General features: G+C 38.0%; 1 protein-coding gene across 3 annotated transcripts in view; it reads left to right on the top strand.

The window, feature by feature from the left end:
• Positions 1-5301: 5301 nt before the first annotated feature.
• The window catches only part of LOC118569513 (probable alcohol sulfotransferase), a 37728-nt gene continuing 17523 nt past the window's right edge, over positions 5302-25506 (top strand). For all 3 annotated transcript variants that reach the window (XM_036167366.1, XM_036167358.1, XM_036167349.1), the window contains exons 1-3: positions 5302-5434; positions 6879-7087; positions 9051-9177. In XM_036167366.1, the coding sequence (XP_036023259.1) occupies positions 5302-5434; positions 6879-7087; positions 9051-9177 (469 nt within the window). The remainder of the gene's footprint in view (positions 5435-6878; positions 7088-9050; positions 9178-25506) is intronic.

Raw genomic sequence — 25506 nt, 5'->3', positions numbered from 1 at the left:
TATATATATATTAGATAACCATATAAATACATATATATATATGCCTAGTGTTTCCTATAATTAATAATAAAGATGTTTTGAAAAGCCATATGGAAACTTACTATTATAGTAACTTTCTAAAGTTAATAAGATAATTAAGCCTGTAGGTGTTGGTGTACGCTTTTAATCCCAGCATTTGGGAGGGAGAGCCTGGTGGATCTCTGTGAGTTTGAGGCCAGACTGGTCTATAGAGCAAGATCCAGGAAAGGCACAAAGCTACACAGAGAAAACCTGTCTCAAACAAACAAACAAACAAAAAAGTTAATAAAATAATTTAAATTTCATAATGATATATAGAGGATTTAATGCTCCAACTAGAAAATTTAAGTAAATTGTAAATTGGTTGCAACAACTCTGGGTTTGATCCCAGGTTTCAGAACCAACAATGTAAGTAAATTTGTTGCAACAACACTGGGGAAAGGTGTCCTCACTACCTGGGGAGTCAGGCAACACCTTGAGCTACTTAGGACAGCTTTGACAGCAGGAACTGCAAGGGGACAGTTCAGCCATGGAGGGCAAGGTATACCAGACATCTGGAGCTTCTCAGAAAAACAGCTCTGCCCTGAAGGTGTCCTGGACACCTGAAGCTACTTAGCACAGCTCTAATGGCTGGAAATGCAAGAAAGCAGTGAAACCCTGGAAGGGAAATTTTTCTGACTTTTCAAGAAAGTCAGGCCTGGAACTGCTTCACCAGGGAAGGGTGTCATGACTGTTCGGGAAAGTCAAGGTATACCTACTTGGTGTGAGACAGGACGGTCTCCCCCCAGGATATATCAATCCTGCTCCTCTCCTGAAGAGCCACTACAGCTGAGCTTTTCTCAGCCCCCACCTTAGGGGGCTTCCTAGCAGAGCTCTGCTTCTTGAGCCTAAGATGTTGCTTCTTTTGCTTCACTCTGCAAAAAGGGGAAACCCCTCAGAAACGTAGCAATCTTTTCCAGCTCTGGGGAAAAGTGTTACTTTTCAGTTCTCTCTTGCTCTGTCCACTGAGGGATCTCTCAGGAAAGACCTTCTAGTAAGCTCCAACTTGCTCTGCTCTTTCAGCTCTCCCTTGTTTTGTCCACTGAGGGACATCTCAGCAAGGATCTTCTCTGTGCCAGTGAAGGAAGATCTTCACACCCAAAAAACTCTTTTGAAGAAGAGGTTTATTTGGGAAGGAAAAGTCTAGGAGAGTAGCTGCCTCTAACAGGGTGAAGAGAACAGTGTGGTTTTTTGTTTGTTTGTTTGAACGGACTAGACAGGGTGGTTTACGCAGGATATCTTGGGGGTGGAGTCAACTAGGGGTTGACTAGGAGCTCAAGGTTCTATTGTCCTGATTGTTGGTTTCACAAATCAATTGGCCAAGGGCAGTGGTGGCTCTGATCTGACTGAGCCAAACTGTGTTGCTTTCTGCCCTGGTCTGAGCCGTCTTTCCCTAGTTCTGGGCTCCAGGATCATGGTGGTATTCTTTAGCCAGCTCCTTTTCCCTACAGAAATCATATGCTACCAAGTAAAATCTCAAGTACCAGATATTAGTTACATCTTTTGAGTAGTTGGTCAATAGGGTTCCACAGCACCCCCTCCCCACAACAATATAGGCTATTGTCCATGTTATTGGTTACCTTCCATAAACTGATAGTAAGGCGTTCTTCCTGAAGACAGACTTAACATATATCATTGAATATGGAGAAAAGGATCTGGTATTCAACAGAAAGCTTCATATAGACTGATTATCATTAATAATGCTGGAAGGTACTGTGCACACTGCAGGAGAAGAAAATCAATCATCAGTATGACACATCTACAAAAGTGAGCTATCTTCAAGGTATACTGGTGCAATAATGGCACAAACCATTATAGGAGAAATCAACAACTGTTTAATTGAATTTAAATCCAGCTCCATCAGATAAAACCCACAACGAACACTAATTATGAGGCCAAGAATCTGATTCTACATAGGTCATAGACTTCTGGCAAAATCTATTACTATACTTCTTTGAAGTGAGCATGGCAGTAAAATGAATCCTGATTACATATTGCTATGCCCATAGATCAGTGCATTGCTCAACTGTCATCATAAATGCTTTTTTTTTGCAGTAGATGTTAATTAACACAGACACAACTGGACAATGTGTATTCAGAAACTTGGAAGACTCCTTCCAAATTGGAATGTTTTCATAAATCCCTTCTATCCATGGCTCTGAAATCTATGAAGAACAGGAGCTGGATCAATAGTAGGAGACAGAAATGTTGGATGACATCAAGGAAACAGAATTCAAGACACAAGATGGTATTTACATGTATACACACATAGAAACCAGACAAATTTTCAGCACAGTTAAAGGGAGGTAGACACAAGGTCTAATTCCAAATCAAGAAGCTATGTGCAATTGTTACCTTCCAGGAAAGGGAAAGTCAGTTTTCTCTTATGAAGTGTCACTGCAGGTATTAACCTTAATCAACCTTATTCTAGTGTAGCCCTCATACTCAAGTGTAGTTGACAAACACAAAACAAACTCCAGGTTTATTTACTGGGGGAGCAGAGGCTTTTATTTAATTTTGGGGTTGTTTTTGAGGGTTTGTTTGTATTTTTATTTGTGCTTTTCTTTTTAGAAACAGGGGCTAAAGTTGAATGGGTGGAAAAGATGGTTTGATTTGGAAGGTATTGGGGTAAAAATTATGATCCAATATAATACATGAAAAAATTAAATAAAATATATGAAAATAATTTTTTAAAGTACAAAAGTGTCAGAAGTAAGAAATGATCTGTGTAAAAACTATGCTTTATTAAAAACTATGCAGTGTCTCTGACATAAAAGTTCACAAAAGAAGAAATTAAAACAGCTAAGAAATATCTTTTAGATTGGTAAACATTTTTAAAATTAAGAAAATGAAAATTAAAACTACTTTGAGATTTCATCTTACTCCAGTGAGAAAGGATATTATCAAGAAAACAACCAACAACAAATGTTAATGAGAATAAATGATGGTAAAGGTGTGGGAAAATGGGAACACTCATTCACTCTTAGTAAGACTGTAAACTCTGGAAATCAGTGTGGAAAATTAATCATATGGCCCAGATTCACTTTTCCTTGGCATATGACCAAAGAACTTGATATCCTAACCCACAAATTCTTCCTTAGCCATGTTCATTACTTCTCTAGTCACAAGAGCTGAGAAATGAAAACCATTTAAATCTCCTTCAGCAGCTGAATGACAAATGAAAATGTGATACATACATCCAATAGAATTCTAATCAGAGGTCGAGAAAAATGAACTCATGAGAATTTTTAGGTTACTGGGTGAAACTAAAAAAGTATTAAAATGAGAGAGGTAACCCAGACATGAAATACAAATGTTAAATATTCCCCCTTCTTTGTGCTTCCTGTCCATACATTTATGGATGTACATTCATAACCTGAAGATACTACAGAACTAAGAAAGAAAGCCGGAGTAATTAATGAAAAAACTCAAAATATCAGAATAGCATGCAGGTGCTACAAAGGTAGAATAGAATAAATGGAGGGGCTTTAACTGATATGGGTACAGAGAGAATACAGAGTTACAGAGAGGAAGGAGAGATAAGTATTACCAAGGATGTTTGGAGAGTCACAGGGAAGTTTATTATTTCATACATATCTAAAATAAATCATAATATGCATGTATTAACATGTATTTTAAAGATGTTATGTAATTTATAATGATAATACTCCCTCCAGGTGCCATAGACTATATAGGAAAACCCCAGTACCATGTATGAGAAACTCCAAGTGACCTTCAAAACAATACCAAGTATTATTGTCCTTGATTGATTGGCACACAGAACTTGGAATACAACTCTGTTACTTAAGGCACAATACACTTCAGACACAGAATTTGGAGGAATTGAACTGAAATTGACCTGGAACCTCTTCTATGAGAAGTGGCTTTCATAAAGTGAAAAGCTGCCAAGGGAGAAGAGCAATCACTTTGCTTATCCAGGTGTGATATCTGTGAACCACAACAATAACTTGACTGGCAGAATATTCATGATGATGCAGCAGTGGAACATTCATCTTGGAGGTTTCAAGGGTTGTCTAATTGGACTTAAGGCACACTCAACAAGCGCAAAGCCATGTCTGGTACTATACACATAGACAACCACTTGGGCCTGGAAATGGCAAAGATCTAAGAGGTGAAATTGCTACTGTAAGTTTCAGAATCCAATATACTTTCTAGCTGTTTTCTTAATACCTACCTCTTACACATAGCTAAAAATAGTTCCCACCCTCATCAAAGGAGCTTCTTTGGAGACTATTAAAAAGTAACACAACTGGTCAAAATGCAGAGAATAATTGACTATAAGGTGCCCGACCATAACTAATACATCCACAATGAGTCCATTCAACCTATGAGTTGGAAGAAACACAGAAGAGGTGACAGAAAGGTCCCTGAGGCTAAGGATCCCTTGTTGATTGTATATATACCTTAGACATGACAGGAAAATACACCTATGAACTCTCAATAGTATGTTTAGTGAAATGTACTATCGTATTCGCACTAATTGGTATAGAAATAAGGGCAGGGGAAATTCTACATGGGCTTACTTCTAGATGAAGGCACACAGCAGGTCAATGACTGCTGAAAGAGATTCAGCTGTCTCAGTAGGGAAATCTCAGTGGTTTTCCAATCACAAGTGCCCCACTCAGAATACATTCACATACAAACAGAACTAATTGGACTCAGTAGGTTATATGTACATCTGATCATATACATATACATATACAACTGAAAAGTAAAGAAGAAATCATAAACATGGGAAGGGAGCGAGGCACTGGAGGGGAAAAGTGAAGGGGAGAGACATATAGCACAGCTAAAGACTTGAGTTTCTCAAAAATAACCACTACTTTTTTAAAAAAGAATTACATGTGTTAACATTTTTATGATCTCTGTAACTTTTATACACATTTGAAACCATTCTAAAAGCTGAATTATATTAGAAAGCATTTTAAATTAAGTTCCATTTTTATGTCCTAATACTTGTTATTGAGTTTCTGGTTTGGAGTCATGAACTCGGGCTAACAAATGTTGCACAATGTTCTCTGAATGTGTTCACAATCGCTTACCACAGCAACCTTTGACTGGTTATTACATTAGTGCTTCCTGTCAGTAGCTAATTTTATAAGGAAATGTGGGATGTTAATGATTTCTTTGCCAGCACTATAAATATTACCTCTCAACATTTGCTAGAGCTGAAAAGGTGGCTAAAGCTATAATCCTAACAGCACCCACAAAGATCTCTTTGCCATGTCAGACTACCTTTGGTTTGAAGGGATACCTTTCCCTAATTTACAGTATGAAAAAGAAAGACTTGAAGAAATTCGTGATAAGTTTGTGATCAGAGATGAAGACACAATCATACTGACTTACCCTAAATCAGGTAAGAACTGTTAGTAAGAATAATCCTGAGTATATGAGGAAGGATAGGGCTTTGATCCTCATTCATTTAGGTGATGAGTGAAATGCTCTCTATATATGATGTTTAAAATGTTTTGCAGGCATGGACTGCTGTGTGTGAGTGCATTTTCACTCAGAGAAAGACCTCCAGCCTGGTCTGTGTGGGGAGAGAGTCTCTAAGCCATGCTAGCAATGCCAGTGGATCCTAAGGCAGACTCTGGCATTGTTCTGTCTCTGTGGAGGACAGTGGAAGGGGAAATGAGGAAAATAAACAGAAGAAATAGCACCAAGGTATAAAGGCATGGATTAAGAATATGTGGAGGAGAGGACAATGTCAGGTAGAAGAAGAATTACTGTGGACCTTGTCCAGAGAGTGCAAACAGTCTCAAAACTCAAGAAACCAAAAAGAAGCAGCATGGGCTTCAGGGGAGGGATGTTTGCTGGGTGGCAGAAGCACTGGACAGAGGAAAGTTTTAGGTTGCTGACACTGACAGTGAAAGAACCTGGAAAAGCCAAGGGCAGTGGAATGGATGAAGAAGATTCATACAATGGCCCAGAGCAGAGAGCTAGAGAAATACCCAAGGACAAGTGAACATGTAAACATAAATACAAGAGTGTGTGGAAAAGAGACAGAAGGGGATTTATTCACTAAAGAGAAGCAGTACTCATACACATACTGCAGCATGGATGCATCTGAATTGCTTTGTATTAAAAGAAAGGAGCTCATCTCAAGGACAGAATCCACAATTACATCTCTGGAAAGTATCTGGGAAAGTAGAACTCACAGCACCAGAATGTAGAATGATGATGGCCCAGGACTTGAGGGGATGTTCAGGTGGAATTAATTGAGTATAGTCTCAGTTTCTAGATGTGAAGCATTGGCAATGTGATGAATGAATATACTTTGTAATTAGAGCATGTGGACATTGTAGTTGGAGTTTTCCTGCCTGGCCCAGTCAGGACAAATCTCTCTTACCCGCCAGTCCCACAGTTGCTCTGACCCAACCAAGAAAGCACACAGAGACTTACATTGCTTACAAACTGTATGGCCATGGCAGGCTTCTTGTTATCTACTTCTTCTATCTTAAATTAACCCATTTCTGTTAGTCTATACTTTGCCACATGGCTTATGGCTTACCAGTGTCTTTACATGCTGCTTCTCATGGCAGCGGCTGGCGGTGTCTCTCCCCAGCCTTCTACTTCGCAGAATTCTCTTCTCTCTTGTCCCGCCTATACTTCCTGCCTGGCCACTGGCCAATCAGAACTTTATTTACACAGCGTGATATCCACAGCAGGACATTGTGAACACCACAGGTCTGTGTGCTTGGAAACAGCTGCACTGTAAATTGTACAGGTGTACACTTTTCTACTTGAGGCTTTTTAACAAGTACTGTTGAAATGAGTGACCATTACTTTTCCTTCTTCAGGAACTAACTGGCTGACTGAGATTGTCTGCTTGATTCAGACAAAGGGGGATCCCAATTGGATCCAATCTGTGCCTATCTGGGACCGCGTACCCAGCATTGAGACTCAAAAAGGATATCCACTATTAATCAATAAGGAAGGACCACGCCTCATCAGCTCCCACCTTCCCTTCCATCTTTTTCCTAATTCTTTTTTCAGTTCAAAGGCCAAGGTCAGTGTCCAATGGTTGAGAAAATTTGACCAAATGTTCTTTGAACATCATTTACCTTGATTGGCCTTGGAGCTCTTGGTTAAAGGCACACAGATTGTGTAGGTTGTGGATTGGAAGCTGAGATTCTCATGCACTAACTAAGTGATGCAGATGTGTCTCTACCTCAGACTACATCAGAGTACCATAATGTCAAATACCACACAGTGGTCATGGGCAGATATATAAGAGAAAGTGAAATATCAACTAGAGCATTCAGGAACTACACATACAGGTCAAGAAGAGGGCTAAATCTAGTGTACAGTGGACATTACTGTTTTGCTGTCATCAAAGTCAATTAGCTAATTGTGATTCTACATATATCCCATGAGAAGTGTGTGAATTAGTGTGTGAGAGGGTTTCTCAGAGAAGAAGCAACCTGACCAGGCATCAGTGCTCTAATCACGGAAATTGTTCAGCAGTCATGGCTCAGTTGTACCCACTGTGTATATCTAGATACTTGCTGTATCTAGCTGTCCATTGAGATCAGTAGCCACAGATATCATGCACACCAGTGATAGAGGATCTCTAGAAGGGAAAGTGATATGCAGGTTCTGACCTATCATAGTTTCTAGTTAGTAAGAAAGTTTTCAGATGCCAGGTGGTGGTAGTGCATGCCTTTAATCCCAGCACTCAGGAGACAGAGGCAGGTGAATCTCTGTGAGTTCAAGGCCAGCCTGGTCTACAAAGCGAGATCCAGGACAGGCACCAAAACACCACACAGAAACCCTGTCTCGAAAAAAAACAAAAGAAAAAAAAGTTGAGTATATCTTCATTAGCTGGGTGGTGTCGCTGCACGCCTTTAATCCCAGTACTCGGGAGACATAACCCGGTGGATCTCTGTGAATTCGAGGCCAGCCTGGTCTACCAATTGAGTTCCAGGAAAGGTGCAAAGCTACACAGTGAAGCCCTGTCTCAGAAAAAAAAATTTCTAGAATTTTCGGCACCATAGAACTTAAAAATATTTTATATGTAAAATACAAAGACAAATGTAGAACTCTCTTGATAATATCAAAATGAAGTTGTGACATTATATGTATTGTGTTATGTGGATTTGGCAAAATCTTGGTGGAGAAATTGAAGTACCAAAGAGCATTGGTACAAAATACGAATTTCCTTTTACTAAAATTATTATTTATTATTAATTTGTTTTTTATTGTTTGTGATTATAACATAAATACATGCAACATTCCCCCTTCTTCCTCTCTCCAAGCTTTCCTCCTTTCCTCCTTTCAAATTTGCAGTCTTTTTTTTCATTAATTGTTGTTACATCTGTATATAAATCTATGAATTTCTCAATATTTAAATACAATCTGCTCAGTAAATAAAATGTTACTTGTATGTATGTTTTCAGGGTTGAGCATTTGGAATTGCATAACCAATTGTTATGCTTTTCCCAGGGAAAGTATATTTTTCCAACTCCCTGCATTTCTGAGTGGCCTGTAAGTCTTTGTGTTCACTGTTGTGACACACTGGCTTTGAAGATCTGCACCGTGATTCTTTGAAAGTTTATTTGGTAGTTACAGTTGTGGAAAACACTTGGTTTCTCATATTGAAGATATATATAGCACAGTACTCATCTCTGTGTATATAAGATGTTCTTTCATAGTGGATGGATGGTTTTTGACACTGTAAGATATTGATCTTTATAAATTAAGATCAGTCTTGAATTTTTGTTATTGTGGTTTTGTTTTTTAATGTGTTAGTGACTTGAGCAATTTTGCTGTTACATATTTGTAAATGAAATAAATTTTTAAAATACGATTCTCGCTATAGATAATTTGTACTTATGTAAATATTTTGTCCAAATAAAAATAATTATTTTAGAAACCTCATAGAGATTTTATTGATATTTCATATAAATTGTACCAGTTAAAAGTTTTGGAATAGCAATGTTGACCATCATGTACATGTTTCTCTATTTAAGGTGATCTATGTCATCAGAAATCCCAGAGATGTTCTTGTGTCTGGTTATTTTTTCCTGAGTAAGACAAAATATGTTAAGTATCCAGAGTCACTGACAACTTATTTTGAATGGTTCCTCAAAGGAAATGGTGAGTGTCCTGTTAAATATAGGACTTCAGGAAGGTTTAGAGACGTTTTAATGATAAGGTGAGATATAGCCCAGGTTGGTCTTGAACTCAATATAGCCACTGACAACGCTGAAACTCTGTTCCTCAGGCATCCACTTTTTGAGTTCTAGGACTAAAGCACCTACTACCATTTTCCATCAAGTTAATGCTGGGGCTCACTATTAAGATCATGTGTTTTAACTTGATTATATCCCTAGCATTTAGGATATTCTGTAGTCTTCACTTGGTTCCATCTTGTCACTCTGTATTCAACCAATCTGTGGTTCCAAGTCTCATCACAATTATAAACCTAATTGTGAAGTTTTCCTGTTTTCACACACCACTACATAACAGGGCACAGCCACAGCTTGCCCCATAACACACCATCCCAACAACATTTGGAGTATCTGGTCTTCCCAGTACTGAGGTAGGTGTTATAATTTGTGGTGTTACATGAGAAATGCCTCAAATAGACCTTGACGTTTGAATGCCTATTCCCACTTGATGGCAATGTTCCAGAAGATAGATGAGGTACAGCCTTGCAGGAGGTACAACTGAGTGTGGACTTTGAAAGATTTTAATTTTTTAATTATTTTTATTCATTTATTCTACATCCTGACCAGTTTACCCTCCCTCTTTCCTCCCTTGCCCTCCCTCCCCCCACTACCTTAACTACCCCACCACCTAATCCACTCCTCCTCTATTACTGTTTAGAAAGGGACAGGCATTGGTGTCAACTAAGCATGGTGTATCAAGTTCAGGTGGGGCTAAACTCCTCTCCTTGGAGGCTGGACAAGGCAACTCACTCTGAGGAATAGGTTCCTAAAGGCAACCAAAGAAATAGAGATGGACCCTGCTTTCATCACTAGGAGACCCACAAGCAGATCAAGCAAGCTACACAACTCTCACAGCTGAGTAATATTCCATTGTGGAAATGTACCACATTTTCTTTGTCCATTGTGTGGCTGAGGAGCCCTTAGGTTGTTTACATGTGAAAAATGCTGCCATGAACATAGATGAAAAACTATTCTTATGGAAAGATTCAGCATCCTTTGGGTATATTCCCAAGAATGGTATTGCTGGGTCTTGAGGTTGAATGATTCTCAGTTTTCTGAGAAACATCCATTTTGATTTCCAAAGTGGCTGTTCAAGTTTGCCCTGCTACTAGCAATGGAGGAGTGCTCCCCTAGATCCACATCAAAAGGTTAAGTTCTTAAGTCACTTCCAGTTTCTTGTCTCTGCTTCCAGCTCGTAGTTGAGATGACCTCTCAGCTTCCTGTTGCTATAGCCTTGCCTGCCACTTGTTGCCAGTGCCTCCATTTGGCCATCATTTATTCTTCTCCCTCTAGAATAGTAAGCCAAAATTAACCTCTTTCTGCTTACTTAAGTAGCCTTTGTTCATGAAGTTTTACCACAGCAGCAGAAAAATAACAAATGTGCTTGTCCTCCTACCACACAACTCATTTGTGGATTCTATTAGTCTTTTCTTTATTGGCTTCCCATACATTATCCTGACTGTCCACAATTTTATTAAGACACACCTTAAAAAATATTGTAAATTCTATTTTCTTTATCATCTCAAAAGTATTTTCATTGGCATGGTTTCTTAACACTTTGCATATAGTTCAAATTTTGTTGAGTACTAATAATTATATATAATAACCAGATTCATTATGACATATTCATACATGTGTGCAGGTATTTTTGAACAAATTAATGGCTCACTAATCTCTCTTCTGTTCTCACTCTTGCTGATTCTTTTCCTCTTCCCAAGAACTCTGCTTTCTACTTCCATGTCCCTTTTCAGCATGTGTCTATTTGTGACCCAGTGATGTCCATTGGGGTTGCTTACTGGAGCACAGGGAAGGAATCATTTACAGGAACATGAGTATTACACCAGTAGCTACTACATTGAAAAAAATAACTCTCAATCCACCAGCAACCTCTAACTGCCTATAGACCCTGGAAGGAGGAGGTCTCATGGGCCCTGTCCCTAAAAACACTTGACTGCTCATAACGCCACAGGAAAGTGGTGTTACTTGGGAGCACTTTCTCTCTCCTTGGAAAAGTATTTTAGGGCCCAGTCTTGTGCAGGTCTTGTGCAGTAATCCCAGCTAGTGGGGTTATAATGTTCTATGGCCTTGTCATGTCTGGAAGACAATATTCCACATCATTCTACCCCATATTTAAGCTTTTACATCATTTCCATACCTTCTTCCTCCATGTTTCTTAAGGCTACATGGGGTGTTTAGAGCATCTCATTTGGTGAACACTGAAAAAGACACTTATTCTCAGCATTTTGGCCAACTTTGAGTCTCCAAAACTACCACTCCTCAATATGAAAAGATTCTTTTTTTAACCAAGCTAACAGTAGTGATATATAAGGAGAAACATAGCTATTTAGAAGAGAATTTGCTCTGCATATCAAGTCCATTCAGCAGAGCAACAGATAGCCTCAACACTAGAAGCTATTCCCATCCCAGCATAGATATTCAACCACATTGGCTACACCACATTTGAACTCTTCTCAATCAGAAAATGATTGGTTGCCCTGATACCACAATTCCCATTATTGCACTAGTGGACATATCTTGTAAGGCTGGTTGAAGTGTCCACAGCTGTGGAAGACTGTTGATGACAGACTCCATTAGACTGCACAACGCTTTCTGGCACTGTGAGAGATATTGCACAGAAAGGCATATTTCAGCCCATTCCCAGCTTGTTTTCCTTACGTACTGTGATAAGAATATGAGGATGTGTTTATAAATAGGGTCTTACTAACTAGTTTTAGGGGGCACTGACAACAGCGATAATTGCCTATGTTATTTGGTTCCTTGGGGCTTTCTAGGCAACAAATCCCAGAGAGGTATCCCAATACTAGCAATGGAGTATTCATTTAATAATCTATGACTCCTGGAAGCGGTATTGTAGCTTGAATTATACTTTTTAAATATGTTAAGGAGCTTACAAATGAATGAGTTTCCATAAGGCATTGTCATATATTCTTGGTTTTGTTTTTGTTTTGTTTTGTTGTGTTTTGTTTTGTTTTTGAGACAGGGTTTTTCTGTGTAGATTTCCACCATTTCTGGAACTCACTCTGTAGCCCACAGAGATCCATCTGCCTCTGCCTCCTGAGTGCTGGGATAAAAGGAGATTGCCACCATCACCCAGCATTTTGGGTTAATTTTACCCTCATCCTCTCACCCCATCTTTACATTAACCCACTCAGTCTCATTTCCTCCCTTCCCATTCATACCAGAGGTATTCTGAAATTTCTCTTTCTTTAGGGTCTCTCTTTTCTCTTCTAATACCCCCTTTTTCTCATTTCCTGTAAGTAATATGCACTTCAAGTTAAACACACTGAGAATTTGTCTAGGATCCTTATATGAGAGAGAGTATGCAATAGTTGTCTATCTGTGCTGGGTTTACCTCATTGGGTATATTTTCCAGTTCTATCTATTTTACTGAAAATTACATAATTTTATATGTATAGCTGAATGAAATTTAATTGTGTGTACACATTACAATTTCATTATCTACTTTTCAGTGATGGCATGTAGGTTGAACCTGTTTCCTAGCTATTGTGAGTGGAGCTGCAATGAAGGCAGATGTTCAAACATCTGTATAGTTGTATCTCGTATATAGTAGATGATATCTAAATAGTTTGAGTATATACCTAAGAATTGATAGTTGGGTCATATTGGAGTTCTCTTCTCAGCTGTGTAGTAAAGTCCACAGTGTTCTCAGTGAGGGTTGGGTCAGTTTGCACTCCCACCAGTATTCATTCTCCACATTATCTTCTTAAAATTTTAAAATCTAGGCCTTATTATAAAGAAACTTGTAAATAAGTAAAAACAAGGTAAATCCAAATTAATGAGATACTAAGCCTATAAACAATGAATATAAATTGTTTAGAAAATACACATAGATTTGACACTCAATAGAGAAGCTGCTAAGAGTCACAGTAAATGTTTCACTTTCAATATCACTGACATTGCTCTCAATTCTCCATCATCAAAACCAAAATCCCATGACAATTATAACTAGAACACAGTAGCCTCACATTGTCTTTCAGCACTCTCATCCATTATCTGCATCGACTCCTTTCTCACTCCCTTTTATTTGAATTTTCTTCTCTGTGCCCCACACTTCAAACATTTGTTGTCATCTGGTGTCTTTCTTTCCCTTCCTTTTTTCTTTTCTTTGTTTTTTTAGCTAGGGTTTCTCTCTGTAACTTTGTAGCATCATTTGTTTTCTGGACAATAGTTATTCTGACTGGGGTAAGATTAATTCCCTAATTAGTTTTGTTTGTATATTTCTGAAAGCTAATGATGTTGAATATGTAAAATGTTAAAAATGCACACAAGGCATGGTTTTTCTTTTTTGATAACACTGTTGAGTTCCACGGCCCAAGTTTTGCTCCATGATTTTTTCCATAATGTTGAGGGATTGTTTTTGTTTACTTTTGATTTCTTCATAGATACTAGATACACATTTTCTGGGAGTAAGAAGCTGACAAAGATTTTCTTCCGTTTTGTAGGTTGCATAATCACATGATTAACAATTTCCTTTGGGTGATAGAAGCCCTTTAATTTCATGAGGTCCCATTTGTTTATCTGCCATATTTTCTGAGTGAAATGAGTATTATTTAGAAAGTCCTTAGCTGTGATTCCATTTCAAAGTGGACTTCCAATCGTTTTCTCTACCAGTTTCAGAGTTTTGGATCTGCTGTGGAGGTTCTTGATCCATCTGGAATTGGGGTGAATGTGTGTGTGTGTGTGTGTGTGTGTGTGTGTGTGTGTGTGTGTGTGTGTGTTTCTGTGTCTGTGTCTGTGTCTGTGTCTGTGTGTGAATAGAGATTAAGATATACATAAACACTTCCAGACATGTCAAGCTGCTCAGAAAAGCAGCTCTGCACTGAAGGTGTCCTGGAAACCTGGACCTGTTAGAACAGCTCTGATAGAAGAAACTACAAAGAAGCAGCCCAATCCTGTAATAGAAATTTTTCTGACTTCTTGGGAAAGTCAGGCCTGTAAAGGCTTCAACAGGGAAGGGTTTTCTGACTGTCCAGGAATGTCAAGGTTGACCTGGTGTGATGAGGGATGGACTGCCTGTAAGATACATCAATGTTGGTCTTCTCATGAAGAGCTGATACAGCTGAGCTTTGCTCAGCCCCCACTTAAGGGGCCTTCCCAGCAGAGCTCTGGGAAGCTCTTTTGCTTCACTATCTGAAAGGGGAAACACCTGCAGAAATTTAAAAATCTCCTCTGGCTCTGGAGAAAACTTAATTTTCAGCTCTCTTGCTCTGTCCACTGAGGGCTTTCTCAGAAAATAGCTTCTGTTCAGCTCATCCTTGCTCTGCTCTTTCAGCTCTCCCTTGTTTTGTCCACTGGGAGATGTCTCAGCAAGGACATTCTCTGTGCCAGTGAATAAAGATCTTTACACCCAAAACTCTTTTGAGGAAGAGATTTATTGGGGAAGGAGGACTCCAGGAAAATAGCAACATCTTCTAGGGTTGAGAGAACAGCCTTTTGCCTAAATGACCAGAAAGGGTGGTTTATACAGGATGTCTTGGGGGTGGAATCAACTAGGGGTTGACGTAGGGCACAGGGTTTTATTGTTCTGCCTTGTGATTGGTTGGTTTCACTAGTCAGTTGGCCAGGGACAGATTTCTCTGATCTGAATTAGCCAAACTTCATTTCTTTCTGCCCTGGTATGTGCCATCTGACCGTAGTTCTAGGCTCCAGTGCTAGTTATGAATTTCCTTAGCCAGCTTCTTTCCCCTACAAATCCAGTTTTCAAAGCCCTATTTACTAAGGATCATGTTTATATTCCTATGAATATTTTTGACATTTTGTCAAAAATCAGTTGCCTTGAATTATGTGAACTTATATCTTGGTTTTCTATTCCATTAATCTATATGTCTGTTTCCTTCTGGAGCATGGTACCAGAAGGAAAGGCATAGCAATACTGTAGCACCTGAGATCTCACACCTCAATCAATAAAAAGGAAGCATAGAACACTTGTAATGGTGCCACCTTTTTGAAAAATAAAATCCTATCCAGACATATTTCCTCAAGCAAGTTCAAAACTCCTAGTCCTCCCAAAACATCAAGCAACAGATAAACAAGTATTCAAATGCCTAAAAATTATAGGAGGCTAACTTTTCAAGCAAGCACCCTTGATTGGATATTCTGATGTATTTTCTAAATCAATAGTGAACAGACTTATTCTTATGATTTAGTTCTCAGTTTATTTGTCATTGGAATATAGGAAAAGTTTTGGTGTTTGTATGACAATTTTATACCTAGTCACTTTTATAAAAGCCTTTATGAGATCTAAATGTTTCCTGGTAAACTCTTTAAGCTCTCTTATTGATAGTGTTGTATTATCTGAAAATAAAGATACTTTGACTTCTTCTTTTCTTATTTGTATTACTTTTTTTGTGCCTTTTGTCTTTTTCTTCTAACACAGACTTTGGTACTATATTGAAAAAGAATGGAGGAAGTATATACACTTGTAGTCTTCCAGTTTTTACTGGAAATGCATAGATTTTCCACTTTTTAGTGTAATATTAGCTATATTTTTAACATAAGGCAAATATTATGTTGAAATATATTTCTTCTATTCCAAATTCTTTAGGACTTTAGTCCTGAAGATGGTGAAATTTATTTTAAAAAAACATTTCTGTGTCTACACAGACTCCAGTGTGTTTCCTGTTCTTGAGTAGATTTATGCTATGTAATTTACATTTATTGATATTTGTATATTGAACCATCCCTAAACTGTCACTCTGGAATAAAGTCAATTTGATTATGGCTAATGGTTGTTTAAATACACACACACACACACACACACACACACACACACACACACACACACATATTGTGTGGGTACATGTGAAACCAAGTGTGCAGTTGGAGAGTAGAGGACAACTTACAGAATGCATCTTTTTTTTCATCATGTGGATTTAGGTCATCAGCTTTGGAGGCAAATGACCTTAGCTGTTGAGCCATTTAACTAATTTTTAATGTATTCCTGATTTAGTTAAAAAAATATCTTGTTGATAAGTTTTGCATCTATGTTCACCATAGAAGTTTGTCTGTACTTTTCTATTTTGTTGAATATGTGTCTGCTTTTAGTATCAAGATGATACTTTATAAAAGAAGTTTGGTGGTGTGTCCTCTTTCCCTTCATTTATGGAACAGTTCAAATAGCTTTGGTCAAGTTTTCTGAAGGTCTGAGAAAATTCATCTGGGCCTGAACTATTTTTTAATTTAGAGACTGTTTTAAGTACTACTGCAAACTCATTGATTTATACAGGCCTAAGTATTTATATAACATAATTTTTCATTGATTTTTTGGGAATTTACCATGATGTACCCCATTTCCATTCATTTCCTAGGTCTTTCATACCTGTCATCCAACCCTGTAACTTCCCCCAAAAGTAAAATAATTTAAAAAAAATAGAAAATTTGAGTATTGTTCTTTACTGAATAAAATATCAGAAGAGGGAAAGATCTCACATGCTCATGCATCTTTAGGATAAAAATAGTAAAAATGATCATCTTCCCAAAAGCAAGCTACAGATTCAACATAATTCCCATCAAAATCCCAACACAATTGTTTACAAAATTGAAAGAACAATACTCAATTTCATATTGAAAAACAAAACATCCTGGATAGCTAAACCAATCCTGTATAATAAAAGAGTACCCAGAGATATCAAGCTCTACAACAGAGCTATAGTTGTAATATATATATATTGGCTTAAAAGAAAGATGGATCAGAGTAATTGAACTAAAGACAAAGATGTAAATCCAAACACTGATGGACAGCCAATGTTCAACAAAGAAGCCAAAAAATATACAAAGGAAAAAGGAAAGCATCTTTAACAAGTGGTGCTGGTCTAACTGGATGTAGACAAGTAGAAGAATGCAAATCCATCCATAGCTATCATCCCACACAAAACTCAAGTCCATTTGGATGTAGACCTTGAAATAAATCCAGATGCACTGAATCTAATAGAAGACAAAATGGAGAACAGCCTTGAATGCATCAGCACAGGAGATAACACTTCCTAAACAGAACAATGATGGCACAGGCACAAAGATCAACAATTTAAAAAACTGGATATTTGCTTTATAGAAAATCTTCTGTAAACCAAAAGACACCATCAATATGGAAAAAATTACAACCCCATAGATTGGAAAAAGATTTTCAACAAATCCACATCTGACTTAGGGTCAATATTCAAAATATATAAAGAACTCAAAAAAACTGAACACCAACAAACTAAACAATCCAATTTAAAAATTGGATTTAAATAGAGAATTTTCCACAGAGGAAACCCAAATGGCTATGAAACACTTAACAAAATGTTCAAAATCTTTAGCCATCAAGGACATGCAAATTAAAATGACTCTCAGATTCCACCTCAACCTGTCAGAATGGCTAAAATAAAAAACACAAGTAACAGCTCGCTCATGCTGGAGAGGAGGTAGTGTAAGGGGATCACGCCTCCATTGCTGGGGGGAGTGCACTTGCACATCAACTTTGGAAGTCAGTGTGGAGGTTTCTCAGAAAACTTGGAATCAACCTACCCCAAGACCCAACTACATCACTCTTGGGAACATAACATAAGAATATTTTATCCTACAATATGGATATTTGCTCAACTGTGTTCAGAGCAACTTTATTTGTAATAGAACCTGGAAACCCAGATGTCTCTCAACCATGGAGTAGATAAATAAAATATGGAATATTACTCAGCTGCTTAAAACAAGGACACCAGGAAACTTGAAAGCAAATGGATAGAACTAAAAAAATATCATCCTGAGTGAGGTTACATAGACAGAGAAAGACAATCATGGTATGTACTCACTGATATGTTGATATTAGCTATAAAATGAAGGATAGTGCTATGATCCACAGACCCAGAGAGACTAGGTAACAAGGAGGATTCATGCTGGGGACACCACAGATATCCTTGTGAAAGGGGAAAAGAAGAGGTTTCTTTTGAGTGAACGGAGGGCAGGTGGGCATGAGAACATGAGCGATCAGGTTGAGGGAGGGGATAAAGGGGGAGAGTTCTGAAAGAGAGTATGGAAAGGGGGAAAATTTAGGGTCAGTCAAAAACATTGCCAAGAAACTCCAACAAAGACTCCAACTTAGACTCCTAGCAATAGCAGATATGTACTCTGAACTGTACATCTCCTGTGACCAGATTTGTACCTAGCCCAATAGTCATCAGAGAGACTTCATCCACCAATTGATGGAAACAGATGCAGACTCACAGGCAAATATTAGGTGGAGTTCAGCAAATCTTTCAGAAGAGGAGGACAAAAAATACTCGGAACTACAAGGGTCAAGGACATCACAAGAATTCTCACAGAATCAACCTAGGATCATAGGGGCTCACAGAGTCTGAAATGCCAACCAGGGTGCCTACAAGGGACTGATTAAGACCCTCTGTATATGTGTTATATTTTTGTAGATTGGTGCCCTTGCAGGACTCCAAACAGTAAGAACAGGGCCTATCTCCAATTCTTTTACTGGTGTTGGGACCCTACTCCACATGCTGGGTCACCTTGCCCATTTATAGTACATGGGGAAGTACTTAGTCTTATTGAAACTAGATATGCCATATTGATACTCATGAGAGACAGGTTCTTTTTTAAAGAGAAATTGAAGAGGAGTAGTGTGGAGAGTGGGAACTGAGGCAAATTCTCCTGCGGGACATATTGGAAGGTGAGGACACAAGGGAAAACTACGGCTGGAAAGTAAAATAAAAAGTACACAAATACATTGATTTTAAAAAGAAAAGCAAAACCAAACAAAGGAAAAGTCAGACCATCTTTCTGACCCCATTGAGCAATGACATGCTCCTCTATCGATAGAAGTCTTCTCTCATATCAGCCCAACATGTCATGTCTCCTATTACAACATACTTGTTTGACTTTGCTACTCCATCTTTTCCACCTCTCCATCACATACTTGTTCATCATAATAGCATGGAGAGCTGAGGTGTGTCATACAGTATGTACTCACTTTTGACCAGACAGCTTTATTTGCAAATGTTCATTGCAGTAAGCTGTTGTTCTGGTTCAGGGCCTCTGGTTTCTGCTACACCATCAATACTGGCTCCTCTAGACTCCTCTCAGATATCCTACAGTTGCTCAGAGTCATGGAGATCCTGTGGCTCTGTTTCTGCAGGACAGGCCTTGTCTACCTTCTCTAGCAGCTTATAGATAGGGTAAATATTGGGGTAAACCAACTCAAAGCCCTTAGATCTGGAGCTTGGTGGTTGCTGCATTAATTAGCACTGGTCTTTGCTCTGCCTTCCCCTACCTCAGAGGTAGCAAGTTAGGGAAAGGACTAGTCCTGATTATTTTTAAGGTTCATTTCATTTTTTTGTGCAGAAGTATTATCATGTATGTTTGTGTTTGTTGCATAAGTGTGTGGTGCCCGTAGGGCCTGGAAGAAGGCATTGTGGGTTATCATGTGGGTTGTAGCTGGAGAATTCTATCCAGGTCCTGCCTAGCACCCACAGTCCTGTAGCCCACTTATAAAATAATCACTCAGAAGCTTATATTAATTAAAATTACTCATCCATTCGCTCAGGCTTATTATTGACTAGCTCTTACATTTAAATTTACCCATAATTGTTATTTATGTTTATCCACTTGGCTTAGTACCTTTTCTCAGCTCTGCCTTCACATCTTGCTTCCTCTGTGTCTGGCTGGAGACTCCTGCCTCTTCTCAGAATTCTCTTCTCTACTTGTCCTGCCTATACTTTCTGCCTGCCTACTGGCCAATCAGCATTTTATTTACTAAGCAATCAGAGTAATATGTTCACAGCATACAGAGAGATATCAATGGGAAGTAGAAATTGAGTCCTGTTTCTCCAAAAGAGTAGTGAATGCTTTTAACTGCACTTTTCTCCCCATCCCTACTCGTTTATTAGTTCAAAATGTCATCATAGTTTAATCTTGGTAGTTTTTAATCTATGTAGAAATTCATCCATATGTTTTAGATTTTTCATTTAGTGGAATGTTCTTAAGGTAAACCCTAATAATTTTCTGAATTTCACTGGAGCTTGTCATAATGACTCCATTTTCATGTCTTACTGTATTAGCTTTGGCATTCACTCTTCCTTTTGGTTAGTTTATCTAAAGTCTGTCAATATTGTTTGTGTTAAGAAAGAACCAGATCTGTTTCATTAACTCTGTGGTTTGTTTTGTTGTTGAGCTGCTTTGGTTTCACTAATTTCATTATTGTCAGTGTTTCCTTTCCAGCTGATGATGTTGGTGTTTGACTTGTTCCTGTTCTATGGCCCAAAGGTGAATCATTAACTAAATTATTCGACATCTCTTTAATTTCTTAATATAGGAAGACTGACCTTTAAACATCTCTTTTAGGACGGCTTACATAGCATCTAACAGATCAATGGATGTTGGGGTTTAATTTTTATTTTATTGACGGAGTTGTTCTGCTCTTCATTTTTTTCAAGAAGTCAGTCATAACTACGTTGTGAGTTGTATGTTGTTCATGATTATTTACCTTCTGGAATTTCTCTTATTTGCCTGTAGTTATCTCATTGGTGTCAGGTAGAATGTAAGGAAATATTTCAGTTTCCCCATATTTGCTCAGACATTCTTTGTGTCCTAATACATTATCTATTTTAGAGAAAGTCCCATGGACTGCTGAGAAAAAGGAGTATTCTGCAGTATTTGGATACAATATTCTGTAGATATTTTTAAGGCAATTTTACATGTGATGTTGTTTAATTCTGTTTACACTATATTGGGATGAAGTGTTAATTATTGGGAGTGAAACTACTATGACACCTGGTGATATATCTAATAGTATTTTCTGTATAGAACTGGGTGCACAAGTGTATAGAATTCTGTAGATCTTCCCAGAAACTGTTGCCTTAATCAGTAGGAAGTAAAGTTTATCATTTATCACTAGATTTACTTTCAAGTCTATTTTGTCAGATTAGATCAGCAACACTTGGTTGTTTCCAAGCTCCATTTTCCTTGAACACCTTTTTTCATCACTTCATTGTAAGGTTATATCTGTCTTTGATGACGGAGTACAACAAATATATACTTCCTACATTTTTATTCCAATCTCCTAGCATGTGATTTGTAATTAGGAATGGACATTAATATTCAGTTACTTGTGATAGGTGCCTATTGATTACTGTCATTTTGATAATTTTTTCAAGGGTCTCAAGCTGTTTTCTTGTTTAACTGTTGTTCTAGTTTGCTGTATAGTTTCTATGACAAAATGCTCTTGTTAGAAGCAAAGTAGGGAAAGAAAGTATTTATCTGGCTTCCACTTTCATGTCACAAGCTATCTACAGGAGGTTTCAAGACAGTGTCTCCAGAAGGAACTGAAGCAGAAAATATTATACTAATCTGCTTGCTAACTCATTCAATGTTTCAGGCTAGGTCAGATTCTTCATACATCCCAGGTCCCAGGCTGTGGACCCTAACACATCAATCATCATTGAAGACAACTACTCAAATCCTTGGTCATAGGCCAATCTGACTGGGACAATAACTTAACTGAGACTTGCTCAGATAATTCGAGGTTGTGTCAAGATGACTGGTAAAGCAATCTCATGCTTTTGCAGTCTTAGGGACACATCTGTTTTTCTCGTCAGTCTGAAAGGCTCCTATAAATTTAGTTTGTAAAGCTGAATTGATAATTATAAATTCATAATTTTAGCATGTAAAATATTATTTCTCCTTGAGTTATGACAAGCAGCTTGGATGGGTACAGTAGTTGTTATTGATTATCTTTTATACTTTGAAGTATAGCTTTCCAGTCCCTATTGCATTTAAAAAATCTGCATTAAAAATCTGTTATTCTGACAGACTTTTATTTTTAACTTTTTATTTTATTTTATAATTTAATTTAATTTTATATATCAGCCACAGAGTCCCCTGTCCCTCTCTCCACCCCTGCTTCCCCTCCAACCCACCACCCATTCCCATCTCCTCCAGGGCAAGGAATCCCTTAGGGATTCAGCTCAACCTGGTAGAATTCAGTCCAGGCATGTCCATTCCCCTCCTCCCAGGCTGAATGAAGTGTCCCTGCATAAGCCCCAGTTTCCAAAAAGCAAGCTCATGTACTAAGGACAGGTCCCAGTCCCACTGCCTCAGGGCCTCCTAAACAGTTCAAGCTATGTCTCACTTATCCAGAGGGACTGATCAAGTTGGGGAATCCTCAGCTATTGGTTAATAGTTCATGTGCTTCCATTCGTTTGGCTATTAGTCCCTGTGCTTTTTCCAATCTTGGTCTCAACAATTCTCACTCATAAAATTTCTCCTGGAGCTCCACCTCGGGCCTAGCTGTGAATCCCTGCATCCACTTCCATCAGTCATTGAACGAGATTTCTAGCAGGACAGTTAGGGTGTTTGGCCATCCTATCACAGAGTATTTCAGTTCGGGCTTTCTTTTGACCATTGCCAGTAGTCTGCACTGGAGGGATCTTTGTGGGTTTTTGGGGACCTCTCTAGCACCTTGCTTCTCCCTATTCCCGTGTGGTCTTCATTTATCATGGTCTCTTATTCTTGTTCTCCCTCCCTGTTCTTGATCCAGCTGGGATCTCCTGCTATCCTAAGCTCTCTTTCCCTCAATCCTTGTCAATACCCCCACTCACGTCCAGGTTGCTCATGTAGATCTCATCCATTTCTCTGTCATTGGGCGATCTCTGTGTCTTTCTTAGGGTCCTGTTTCCTAGATAGCTTCCCTGGAATTGTGAGTAGCAGTCTGGTCATCTGTGTTTTACATCTAGTATCCTCCTATGAGTGAGTACATACCATGTTTGTCTTTCTGAGTCTGGGTTACCTCACTCAGGATGATTTTTTTCTAGATCCATCCATTTACCTGCAAACATCATGATGTCATTGTTTTGTCTCTGTGTATATGTACCACATTTTCTTTATCCATTCTTCAGTTGTTTCCAGGTTCTGGCTATTACAAATAATGCTGCTATGGACATATCTGAGCTTGTGTCTTTGTGGTAAGATTGAGCATTCCTTGGGTATATGTCCAAGAGTCGTATAGCTGGGTCTTTGACTTGGTGTTTCTCTCTTGTGAATTTCAATGTTCTTTGTTTGTTTCATTATAATATTATGAAGCGAAGTCTTTTCTGGTCTTGTCTATGTGGTGTTTGAAATTCTGCCTGTTGGCATCTGTTGAAACAAAAAAGCAAATTAGAGAGAAAAGGACTTGTTCTGCATACAACTCTAGGTAACAGTTTATGATTGATTAAGAAGACTTGGCTGCCAGTTAAAGCACTATGTTCACAGTCAAGAGCAGAAAGACAATAAGTATGTTTACCCCTGCTTTCTTGCGCACAACTAGCTTTCTCTTTCCTTATGCTTTTCTGGTCCCCTCCCCACAATGTGTTTCATTATTCTAAATTATCAATGAACTATCAGCTCAACCTTTGAAAGATGTGCCCATAGTCTAATGTAATCTAGAGTAATCCTCATTAAAATTCTCTTCCAAGTTGGCTGTAGGTTGTGTTAAGTTAACACTATAGGTACTAAACACCACATCTGTATTCCTAACTACAGGGAATGATCTTAATAAATGTTTGTTTTCTACACCTATAAACTTTAGATTTCCTCTTTTCATAGAGTGACAGTTATATTGAAATTCCCACTCCTATCTTCTTATTATATTATCTTTGTTCTTATTGCATTGTTCTAAGTCCTCTACCTTACCTTCACACTGTGATTTTTTTTTCCTTTAAAATATATTATTTATTGTGATCTGGTGTGTATGTATGCATGAGTGTCTGTGTGGTTACATACATCTCACAGAGCATTTCTGAGAACTTGAGAACAACTTTGTGGAGTCAATTGACTACTGCTAATTTATGTGGGTTACAGAGACAGTTTGGTCATCAGGTTTATATGATAACCACATTTTTACTCATTATTATTTCACAATGCCACCATTCCCTTTTGTATCTCTATTTCCTACAATTACTATTTATTTGTTGTGTAGATCACTTATGCTAATTTCTACTCTTCCTTGTGCAATGAAGTTATTTTCATAACTTACTGTTCAAAATTATTTCCTTAATGGCTGGAGAGATGCTTTGGTTCTCAAAAGAACTTGGAGCTTTTTAGGGAGGGGGAGTGTGTTCCCCAGTATCCACATCAAGTGGCTCACAGTTTTCCATAACTCCAGCTTCAGGGGAAGTAAAACTCTTCTCATCTCTGCAGATACACAAACATACAAACTCAAACTCATATAATAACATACAAAAAGAAAGAATAAAATAAATCTTTCAAAAATATTTTATTATTTTATTAACTACAAGTTTCTAGGGCCTTACATGTTCTCTGAATATTCATATATAACTCTCTCTCTCTCTCTCTCTCTCTCTCTCTCTCTCTCTCCCTGTCTTTCCCTCTCCCACTCCCTCTCCACTTTCCATTCGTTTCTCTCTCTACTTGAGACTTATTCCATTCATTTTTAATTGTATTTATTAATGATGACATACACCTTAGATTCATTCATTTGGTTTCACTCAACTGCATTTTGTATTGATGAGAATTTGTCTTCTCATGTAATACAAAATGTCATTCTTCCCATCTCTTTCTTTGAATCTTTCTGTTTTTCTAGGACCAGGAGACAGGCACTTACTTGCCTGCTAATTGAACATTACTCACCACTAACAGTAACACTCAGGTCTTGTTATTGTTTGTTTTTTGATACAGCCACTAAGTCACATCACTTGATAAGCATCAATTAAAATGAAATAAAATGATCAATATCCAGGATGATTAGTATGGTGCAAGCCTTCAATCACAATATCCACAGGATGGATTCAAGTGAATCAATAGCTCAAGACCATATTTGTCTACATACGAAGACAGAGTCAGTCTTATTGAGATATTCTTTTTAGTACCTTCCTCCAAATAAACACTTATCTTTTAAAATGACTTCTAAGACAGAACCACTGCTAATTTCCAGCTACATGTATTAGCTTATATTTGGTGCTCTCCCTAAAATGGTTTTGACTTTTTTGTTTGTTTCCAGACAGGTTCTGTTGTATCCCAGATTGGCCACAAATTCTCTCTGTACTGGAAAATGACATTGAACCTCTCTGACCTTCACTTGTCTTGAGCCCATGAATTTTAGTATTGCAGGTGTATGCCATATTTGGCGTGGCTTTTTTGTTTTCTTTGAATATGAATAGCTATGTGTGTTTACAATGATGTGATTACAAATGCATGAATGTGGCTGTGCCAAAGCTTGAATGTGGAAGACAAACAA

The sequence above is a fragment of the Onychomys torridus genome, chromosome 1, assembly GCF_903995425.1.
Source record: "Onychomys torridus chromosome 1, mOncTor1.1, whole genome shotgun sequence".
Taxonomy (NCBI): domain Eukaryota; kingdom Metazoa; phylum Chordata; class Mammalia; order Rodentia; family Cricetidae; genus Onychomys; species Onychomys torridus.
Note: the sequence above shows the minus strand (reverse complement) of the source record. Positions and strands in the feature narration are given on the sequence as shown.